This window comes from Anopheles nili, chromosome 3 (assembly GCF_943737925.1).
Source record: "Anopheles nili chromosome 3, idAnoNiliSN_F5_01, whole genome shotgun sequence".
Taxonomy (NCBI): Eukaryota; Metazoa; Arthropoda; class Insecta; order Diptera; family Culicidae; genus Anopheles; species Anopheles nili.
Genome location: NC_071292.1, coordinates 35,361,715 through 35,372,705, shown reverse-complemented (window position 1 = coordinate 35,372,705; position 10,991 = coordinate 35,361,715). Strand labels below are relative to the sequence as shown.

The window sequence follows — 10,991 nt, the reverse complement described above, 5'->3', positions numbered from 1 at the left end:
GTTAGTGGTCTTCTCATATGATGAACCCGTCGTAGTCGTGGTCGCTGCCGTCGCCGGGTTTATGCCCGCCGTGGACGCTTGCTGAAGATGACGATGGTATCCGGTTTGGTGCCGATGGCTGGCCGCCGAGCTACCACCGCCACTGCTCCGATCTGCGTCTCCCCCACCGACACTCCCACCAGCCGCTACACCGCCCCCACCCGCAACACTTCCTTTTCTTCCTTTGCCTCTGCCACCACCACTTTCCGCCGTTGCACCGGCAGTACCGCCGCCTACTCTTCCAGCACCAGCACTTCCGCTTCCAGCACCACCACCGCCGCCTCCAGTAGCAGCAGCTCCTCCTCCGCCTCCTCCTCCACCGGTTCCTCCCCCACGGCCTCCGGCGGACGCTGACAGCAGTAACGAGGACGAGGACTCGTCGGTGACCGATGAAGGAGGGCTGCTCCGGTTGCGAGGATGATCCGTTTTGAGGCAGGAAATGGCAACTACGAGCAAACTACACCACACACATGCACTCGAGTAAAACAATCGCAAACAATTCCGCACTGAGGTGTTGCGCTTCGACTGTACACTGCTTAGATTCGTCCCAGCTAGACGGTGTTCATGGCGAGCAGATGACACTAACTTTATAACTGACCGCACAATAGGCAAAGGGATGGCCACCAGCAGCAGATGGGAAGCGGCTCGTTTTCGATTGATTTCTGTGCTTATTCCTTTCGCTTTTGTCAACTCTTTTACGGCCGAACCTTACTAGCACTGGTACGCAAAACTATGTGCGCTTTTTACATTTTCCTGTAACGGACACCGATCGCTTATCGCTTTACATCACTGTGCACTTCACAACACCACCACATTTCACTCGTTTGCCCCGGCACAATCTGACATAATGCTTGCCTTCTGCTCATTTCATCAACAACCTTCACACAGTGCTACTCCGGATGGCTGCTCTTAGAGAGAAGTAGAATTGAAAGACGAAACAAAACCAATAAACGACACGTATTTGCATTGCTTGTATCACCGCTGTGTTGTTTCTGTATCACACCCCGATTTAATCGCGCGTAATCGCCTGAGAACGAACTGGAGCGCCTACTACGCTCCCTAATGCAGCAGGCACGAAAGTGAAATGCGAAGACAGCGCGTGCAGTAGGCGACGAAGCAATGGAAGATTTTTCTCGCGATAATCATCATTTCCGATGGCTTCCGGTTACACACAGCCACACGTTATTGCAGCCGTGCAAAGCTAGGGAAACGGAAGGCCGCGAAGCGCGGTGCAGAATACACACTGCGACACACCGCAATATGTATACGGCTGCAGGGTTTTAACCTTTAAGGCTTTGTCTATTGTCGATTGGAGCAGCACCAGCAGTACACACCATCACGGTAGGTTGCTCACTCTCACGAAATCGCCGATGGCCTGTCGGACCCAGCTATCGCTGATGCCTAACGTGACCTTAATGTGCGGTCTCAGCTTACGGCACACGTCACTAAACGGTAGTGATCGACGCGAAACTCTTTGCCAATCCCTTGATGTTTGCAAACTTTGGTTTCGCTTTCCACCGAACGGCACGGAAAAAGGTACATTGCCTGTTAACAGATGTGTCCTCGTTTCCTGAGTCACGCACGGTATAACATACGAGAACGAGAACACGCACGTAAATTGTGTATCGGAATTTGTCGCTTGATTCCTACATGATATGCACTATGGACCCTTGTTGGCCGTTCCATAATCAGCCAAGAAAAACCTCACATAATTATGGAGAAGTGCCTGGTCGGGTGGTCTATGTGGGAGTGTTATATGCACAACTTGGAATCACAAATAACGTAAAAAAAGATCATGAGGAAAATAATGAACTATACTAAGGCTTTTACTGAGTAGAAAGCTTTTGAGTAAAATCTCACGAGTGGGCGGGATGACAAATTATTTAATGTATTCCGATTTAAATTGATTTCTTCATTATCGAAGCTCTATCGACTTGTGTAATAACCTTCTACAAGATGTTACACCAATATGCTATGCAAATAGACTTTCTGAAGCTAACTTTGCGCATTCTAAACACTCGATTTTGTTTCGCAACGACCGACAAAACAACATTATCTAGTTTTGCTGACCACATTGGCAAAATAGTCGCATGACATTCATATAACATACGAAATTGATAATATCAAAAGAATAAACCATTTTTCTAGTATGTTTTGTCATAACCAGATCAGTTTATCGTGAGCTCGTTGCGTGTTCGTTTTGAGTGGGCATCTTGATTTTGTGACCTCTTCATTGTATCTTATATCTGCAGTGCTTTAGAACACATTCAATTGCAAAGAACACATCACAAGCGTCGTTAGATTTTTTTTCATTCAATGGAAACTATTCCGCGGATTCCCATAACGTAATACATTTTTTATGTTGTAAGGAGTAGGCTAAGGCTCTTCTCGCTTGTCTTCCTCTGTTTTTCATTCACTACCCTTCTTATACTTTTCTCATTCTCTCTTGCACAATTTCTCGCTCATCGCTAGAAACACTGATCCACACACTCGTTTGATCTTCTTCCTTTCTAATTCTCTTCTCTATCTCTTCCCATCACTCTCAGTTTCTTTCTTTCTCTTTGTCTCTCTCTCTCTCACTCTCTCTTTTTCTCTGTAAAGCTTTTTCCTAATTCGACTCTCTTTCTCTTTTTCTCGTGGTACTATATTTCACAATTTAATCATCTTTCTCTTTCGACTGAATGTCTTTAGCCATACATAATCATACGCATAAGATGCTTGCAGTAGGCACTGAAACACTACCCATAAAATTTAAAACATATCCTGTCGGCAATGACAATTCGATTCGATATTTGCTTTGAAGGCTAATAGCCGGAATTCCATTGCAACTGTTATTTTTTTTTGGTTTGAGAAAAAAACATGCCTTCTCGTACACTAAGGAACTGAGCGGTGAACGAACGAAACCATTTTACCGACGTATGCGCTAATCTCGCACAACGTTTAACACCGACCCACAAATTGCCCGGCGATACCACCTACAACCAGTTTGTTCGCACAGTATCCTGGATCTGGGTGGCTCCGCATGATGCGTTAGCCTTTTCCTGCACGTTTACAACTGCTTGAGCCACCTCCTATGCGACACACTGTAGAAACGCACCCTGTTGAGACCCAACATTCTCCCAATTGAGGATTCCGGTCTGCACCTCACCACACAAACCAAGCAAATTTTGACGACAAATGTGAAGGACGGGTGTTTCTCGGCAAGCAAAAATCAAACTTCATACACACCGTCCGTGTCACAACCGCCGCGTGTAATAGATTTTCGTTTCTCACGCGCATACTCCCCACACACCCGGACGGCACTCTAGACGCAACGTACCTTTTTACGATATACGACCGATTTGAACTCGATTCTGTTTTATGTAATTTCTGAACCGTTTTTTCGTGCCACGGCTTTTTTCTTTCTCCTGTTCCGCTCCTCGCTCCTTGTTTCTTTTCCAGCACAATATTTGCTTCTCGTTTGCTCTTATCCCAACGAATTGAGAACATTCGAGCAATCCTTCTCGCCTGCGTTATCCTTGCGGTGTATCTCTCCTGCTTGTTGCCTGCTGTTTCATTTGCACTAGTGCTTGCCCCGCATTTTTGCTCCTTTTCTTTATCAGACGCGCGTGTGCTATCCCAAAAATCCAGCACGCGATCTCTTTAACGGTAACCTTGCGCCCACACAGATGGTGTATCTTTTTCACTCAGACTTTGTTTCTTTTCTCACTCGAAACACGATTTCTGATGGTGAATTCTTAACTTTTTGGCATGTGCTATACTCAACATACATGGGTTAACAAACTCGGCGAACTATTGATTACCTTACGCACGGTGTCTTTAGAAGATACCTCAGATATCGTACTGATGTATTTCCACACTACTAGTTTCTTCTTCTATTTATTTTAGCTCGTTTTTTACAAAAGTTTTCTCTTATGTCAGTCAACAATCTGTCAATAATTTGTTGACGTTTAGCCCCTTCAGAAACCATCGGAATTTCTGAGAGATTTATTGTAACCATTTAAAAAAAAATACCGTAACTACTAGAAATATTAACTCGATTAACTGTTAACTTTCGATATAAACTCTTGGTTATTGCATATAATAATATAACATTATAATATAATACTAAAAAATAATATTATAATATAATATTATAAGTTAAACTGCTATCGTTGTAATTGCACAATACCAAAATGGGCAATGGTAAACGCAAATTTAATACCTTGCAAATAAGATAGAAAGAATTAAAACGGCATTGTAAAAAGAAAATATTATGTATGGAAACATAAAATGATAATTTTTTAAAGGATTATATGTTTGATTTATTGACTTAGCTATTTAGAGCACCCTAAACATTGACAAGTATAGAAAGACTTTGTGAGCACTTATGTCCTTTTCAAAGCACACTGTGACCATTGCGATGTGCCATCTCCACAGTCGTGCGCATGTTGACGGATTCTCTGGAGGATAGAGGATCGAGTAAGGGGGTGTATTTTGGCCGCTGGTCTTAAATCTCTAACGTTGCATAACTTGATAGAGCCCATTGCATCGTGTTATTCTCGCTAAAGAAGAAAATGGCAAACACTAATCAGTCTTTCCAACAATCATCCCATCGTATCGCATGCTACGAGAAACAAGCCGGTAGGTCCCGAGTTGAACCGCGCTACCGGTTTGAAACGCTTTGAAGTTTGTCATAACAAAATAAATAAGAAGACAACAGTTTCGGTGACTAACTTTGACGTAAACGTCCTTGCAAAGTTCGTACATGCACATGCAATTTGGCGTACAGTTTGGTGAAACATCAATGTAACTTTCCAAAACCTTCGGGCGAACAGCGAAATTCACTACCAATCGCTTCTCGTGGACGAGTCAGGTCTGCAAAGTCAAGATGACCAACGAAAGCGACGATCTCGCCATCACAAGCTGGTAAGTTTTTGGAACTCGCTTTTGCATTTCGCAAGTGAATGCATTTGTTGCACATCGTTACATCGGTCGTGTATAAACATGTAGCGTGTATTAACTGAAAGCATACCCGCTTCAGATTTGACCCAAGCGAAGGTTTCTAGTTTCTTTGTGTTTCTTTTCGTCATCCAGTGATCGGTGCCCACGAATGGTTGCGTTTGGAAACATACTGCTGGACATAAGCGTTGAGCTGGAGGATGGAAAAATTCTGAATGATTTCGATCTGAAGCCCGATGATCAAAGAGAAGTACCTGCCGACAAACTAGCTGCCCTTGTCTCCGTTGCCGTAGAAACGTAGGTATTTGGTCAATGAGAAGCGCATGCTGTTGACGCCCCTATATCTGACATACGCATAGATCTATCGAATGGTCGTAAATAGACCATGCTTTCTATGCGACATAAAGAAAAACAGCAATGTAAATGATGCTTAATATTGACAACATATGCTGTATAGTGCGTGAAATGTTTTATGATGCCCTTTACATTCTAGCTGCGGGAACCCAATCTATAATCCCGGTGGATCTGCATTGAACACATGCCGTATTTTGCGAGCACTTGGAGAGAAGAACATAATTTTTTGCGGAGCCGTTGGAGTTGACGAGAATGGACAAATACTGCAACAGATTTTGAAAGATTGCGCGCTAAACACCTGGTAAGTTCAGATCACTGTTGTTCACTGTATTATGAACATTCAGTGTTAAACAATTGTTTTCGCTTTTTGAATTGAATTTTCTATTTTTTTTGCTTCGGTCAATTGGATAGCATTCAAACGTTGCCAGATGAAATCACCGGAACGTGCATGTGCCTGATCAGTGGAGACAAACGAAGTCTGAATGCTAACATCGGTGCTTCGTTACACTTCAAGAAAGAATTTGTAAGCTCGCGCTGGTGCCAGTCTAAGATTGGAGTGTGCAAGTCAGCAGCACACACAAACATCGACGAAGACATTCGAATTTTCTACATCGAAGGGTATTTCGTGCCGGAAAAGTTTCATATTTGCACTTATATTTATGAACAATATTGCAAGGGGACGGCAAACCTGTTGGTGACCAATTTAAATGCATCGTATATACTGCAAGACTTCACCGTAGAAATGCGCTATCTTGTCGAACATGCGGATTTAGTGTTTGGCAATTTGGCTGAATTCATTGCGCTGGCACAGATTTACAAGTGTGCCGATGTAGACGCATTGGCTCGATTGTTGGTCAAACCGTATCGAAAGCATAATCGTAGCAAGATTCTTATCGCAACCGATGGCTGCCGAAGTGTTCGGTTGTATTATGGTGCAGGATCAAAGTTCATCGCTGAAAACTTTCCGGTTCCAGTGATACCGGCCAACGTAGTCATCGACACTACGGGAGCTGGCGATTCATTTGTGGCGGGATTTCTGTACAAATTCATGAACGATGAAAGCCCAACGTTAGCGGACTGTATTCGATACGGGTGCAAAGTGGCTGGAAAGGTAATACGGCAAGTGGGGTGTAATCTGCCCTCCAGCGTACCTTCATCGCCCTCGGTTACGCCATCTGCCAAGGAGGGAATGATGCCTTAGAGTTAAGAGGAGATTGTCTCTATATTTTAAAATCCCTTATCAGTATGTTCCTGTTCTCCTGTGTTTCTACTTAAAACAATTTCTAGGTGCTTGCTAATTGGTGATTTTGCTATTACTGCAGTAGGTTAAGGGAATTTGTTGAAGAAATTGTTAGTTGTCAATATTTATTAATGCACTTGGCGTACGTTTACGTGTAAATGGAATTTATTGTCTCTGTTGTATTGTGAAAGAATCAAAATGTGTTTTATATCAATCTATTTTCTGTTGGATTTGTTTATTTTCTATTGATTGACAACTAAGCCGCTCTAGTCTTTGATTACGATTAATTTATATTACTATAATACTACAAAAAATTAAGATTACTGTACTGTTAGGTTTTCATGTTGCATAGCATCGCCTATGGTTATATAATGCCCAGTAACAGTATTTCAAACCCTTGCTTACAATTGTGATAAATACAAGCATAACATCTTTGATAAATATCCATGAATATAGATAGCAATCGAAAACATGTAATATAAAAAATAGCTACTACAGTGAAGTATTGCAAATATGAAATTATTTGAGTTTTATGTCACATGCCGTTGATAGTGCGCAGTACACCAAAAGATAATTTTAAAGTGTTATTTAAAGTCTGTAAAAACTAAAACTGTTAGCCTGTGGTGAGTCTGTAAAAACTGCATGCAATTTGAAATATGAACATTTTGAAGCAACGGAGTTATCAATCTTGTTATATAGCCATAAAAATAATCTTTGCAAGAAAGATGGTGTGAATGTGCCGCTGTAAAGACATTCAAAAAAAATTAAACGCTTAGCCTATTTTGACAATGTTCTGAGCACATCATCTTTGATAATTATTTGTTATTATTTTAACATCGCACTAGCTACCCGTTTTTGTGCGGTGTTGTATTGATTCAGTAAATATGCAATAACTGCTTCTATTCGTTGATGCTGCTGTTTGCTCAAAACATCCAATATTGTGGTTAGTTTATTTAATATTTGCAGTAGTTTAAAATAATTAGTGTTTTCGGAGACAACACCGAAGTCAACCTGCTCCTTTAGTAAAAGTTTACATGCTTGGCAATATGTCAACATGAGATTTAATGTCAACACAGTTTGCTAACCTGGCTGTGTGCAAAATGGCACTTTTGGTGTGGTTTTTTGTTCGCCTACAGTACGAGGGTGTGCGTGGATTGAAAAATTGAAGTTTTTAGCGACAATCGGTTCGGGTGTGAATTAATCGGGTACTTTCGGTCGAAATAAATTGGTAAATTCGCGTTTGCGTTTGTTAGCGCGCTTACTTTGCCTGCGCGTTACCACCTTCACGGGTGTGGCATGTGATAACCCGGATTGTGCATGAAAGTAATCACAGCTTTAAACTCGCTGTTTCGGTATAGACTACGTGCCGCCCCCTCGCTGGAGGGTCTCGCAATCCTCCGTTGCGGTCTCTGCGGCAGATGCTGACGAGAAAAACCGTTGTAGCTTATTCACCCGGGGCCATACTAACGACTGATCCTTGCAGTGATGGAAATGTGTGCGATGGAATAAATTAAATGCAAGAGTGTCATGGAAAGTTGCTGAAATAAAAGAAGGTTCCACATCTCTGCACCGATGAAGCAGCCAAGTGCATGTGTGCAGTGAGGTTCATAGAAAGCATCACTCACCGACACTGTGATTGACAATATGAGCTAAACGTCTTCAAATGGTACGTACTGATTTTGGCTTCAGGCAAGCTGCTGATGCAAAGGATTACAGAAATTCCGCATTATTGCATGTTGATGATTTAATGGCTTCGGTGAATCAAAGGGTTGTCCACTAGCAAAAGTGCATGCATGCATACGCGAGCTGGTTGCGTACAGTAGAAAGTGAACAAGTAGAAAACGACAATTCCACCGCCTCCTATGCGACGGGGGTGCCTTGTCGTTAGGGCGGTTTTGTTCCTGGTTTGCAAGTGAAGAACCGTCCGGTGGCCGACTCACACACCTGTACGCGCGCACGCAAGCAAGCAAGCAGCGGAGCGATATCCTTACAAGGCTCGGTACATACAAAGCCATCGCTGGAAAGCATACACCAAATCATCGCGCGCATCCGGCGGCAACGTTTCGTAGTATTGGTGCTTTGTGCCTTATGCTAGGACCACTAGAGCAGTGTGTATGTGTGTGTGGAGTGAGATGAAAGTGTCCTAACGCGTGCGTATCTTTCTACCTCTAGAAGTGCGTGTTTCTGTGTGTGTTTGAGATGGGTTGGGCGGATACATTTTTCCTTGTTGTTTGTGTTGTTGGAGCGTGTCCTTTGCTCGATTTGAACGTTCACTTCGGTGGGCATGTGTGTGGTGGAAAAGGTTATTATCCCCACGACTGACATGCATGTTTCAGGAGACTCGCGAAGCGTGCGGTGTAGAATTCTGAAATTTACGGCGAACCCAAAAAAAACAGTCAAAATACACCGCTCTCGTAAAAGGGTTACTTTTTCCCTTGTGGGTAAGATTCTTCGTTCAACGTTTTTCAGCCAGCCATCCGAGGCTTTCGAATCTATGCTCATGGCCGAAACGGTACTTCGAGGTGAGGGCAGTGGTCTTATCTTCTTCGAAGGCCCTTGATTTCGGGCTATTCACTTCACGCTGGAGTATTTCCGTGAGGTGGTAAAAGCGTGTGCATGTGAGCAAATTATCAATGCATCAAACGATGCCATCACGGCGGCTTAATAAAGCAAATTCAGCGACCAAGGGCTGGCTTCCCCATCCGTGCACGGCCAATTGCTGCTGCCGTCGCCTCGCTGCACGCACAGACTACCAGAAGATGTTAAGAAAACAGTTGAAAAAAAAACTGGGTATGATGGTGGGTCGTGTCTGGCTGTCAGGAGCGTGGTGATCAGGGTGGAGAGACTTGCGTGCGTGCTGTATGTGCGATTTTTTGTTTTACTTTCTATTAAGTTGAACACACTCGCAAGCATATTTGACGGCACACACTAAAAAGGTATTACCACGCGCTCTCATTAGTGGGCAATCTCTTTTTAAATATAGATATTCGTTAGTTGTTTCAGACGGTTTCAATAGGGTTTCGCTAAGGCCATCATGATGCGCTGCGTCCTTTCTAAGTGTGCACGGTAGTGAATTGATAAAATATTTTGCCGTATAATGATCCCTTGCTTCATGGGGGCCAATCATAGCAGGCGTGAGGAATGTCATGATGGATGGCAAATGCGATGATGTTCATCTAATGCCTACTTAAATGTACAAAGAAGAAGGTTTTGGTGAAACTCCTGTAATATAAGTACTGCTATTGATTTGAAGGCACGAAATTTAATCACAAATGCAAACGAGTTCCCAACGAGAGCAAAATAAGTAAAATACGGGGGGCGACTATTATCAAAACAAAACGAACAAAGCTCTACAGCATCGGTTTCACCGCGTTTTCTTAGACCTTAGTTATGCGTAGCCTTCAGTTAGTTCTCAGTATGGTTGTGGTAACCTTTTCATTGCTTCTGAGAGAAACGCAACGCTACAAAATCAACGTAGACCGTTCGCGACCTTCAGCCTATGATCGGCGCCTGTACGATCTCTCGCAAAGATCAGTCACAATGCGCAGCCCTGCTGTTCATATTGAGCGGAAGGTGTGGGCGAATGCTAACGCATTTTACCAAAAAAAAAACTAAAAAAAGAGCGGTAAGAGTGTTTTGTTTCTTTTGTATGCCAGGCTGGTGTAGTGCTTGTATGGAATAAGTTGTTTGCATCGGACTGTATGGAACAGATAATTTTTTTACTTTGCATATTTGTACATAATTGACATTGACCTCGGAAGTATTTTATAATTCATGTTAGATTATGCTCGATTGCGCATTTGCATAAGTTGCATATTGTGTGAATGCAAACGCTGTAGAAATTTCAAATGCTTCGTTGTTACTCAGTGATATCCAAAGTGTAATCCACGAATCGCATATGGTACATGAGAGCCTACAATCGAATTCGTGATGGGTTTAAAAATGATATTACGTTAGATAACGTAGGAAAAGATGTTGAAAAAGCTTTGTAAACCTTTACAGTAGTTAAAATTTTCTAAAACATTTGCTATTAACCTATAAACAGGTTGAAATTTATGAGTATCATCATTAATTCCATAAAATTTTCTTCAAAAACAAAATATTCATCTACTATGTGTCTCCTTCTCGCAAATTCAGTTATACTCACTTTGTATAAATAAGAATAATGATGCCATGTTACATATTTTATGAATATAGCACATAGAGCAAGTGAAAGGAAGCTGTTAAAGGACGCATCAGCTGACTGCTACACACGTGTTGACGAGAGCCACCACTCGTAATATCTACGCTGGTCCAGTCTAAACTTGCACTAGTTCAGAATTCTGCCAAAATCGTCGAGGTCGATTCAAATTGTTCGCTAAACGTGTAAAAACAGTAGCGGTGGTAGGAAGTTTGGAGTGCAGTTCGTCGAATAATA

The 10,991-nt window shown here is 42.5% G+C and overlaps 1 protein-coding gene across 1 annotated transcript; it reads left to right on the top strand.

The window, feature by feature from the left end:
• The first annotated feature begins 4,909 nt into the window (after positions 1 to 4,909).
• On the top strand, positions 4,910 to 6,688 carry LOC128725718 (adenosine kinase). The gene is made up of 4 exons (XM_053819483.1): positions 4,910 to 4,947; positions 5,116 to 5,277; positions 5,474 to 5,635; positions 5,746 to 6,688. The coding sequence occupies exons 1-4, from the start codon at positions 4,910 to 4,912 to the stop codon at positions 6,533 to 6,535; spliced, it is 1,152 nt and encodes a 383-aa protein (XP_053675458.1). The 3' UTR covers positions 6,536 to 6,688.
• The last annotated feature ends 4,303 nt before the right edge of the window (positions 6,689 to 10,991 follow it).

Bases quoted from the DNA above. Each gene is read 5' to 3' on its own strand.
- LOC128725718 (XM_053819483.1), top strand. From the start codon at position 4,910: ATGACCAACGAAAGCGACGATCTCGCCATCACAAGCTG. The intron at 5,278-5,473 runs GTAGGTATTTGG...TTTACATTCTAG, and splicing joins GTCTCCGTTGCCGTAGAAAC to CTGCGGGAACCCAATCTATA. The intron at 5,636-5,745 runs GTAAGTTCAGAT...TCAATTGGATAG, and splicing joins GATTGCGCGCTAAACACCTG to CATTCAAACGTTGCCAGATG.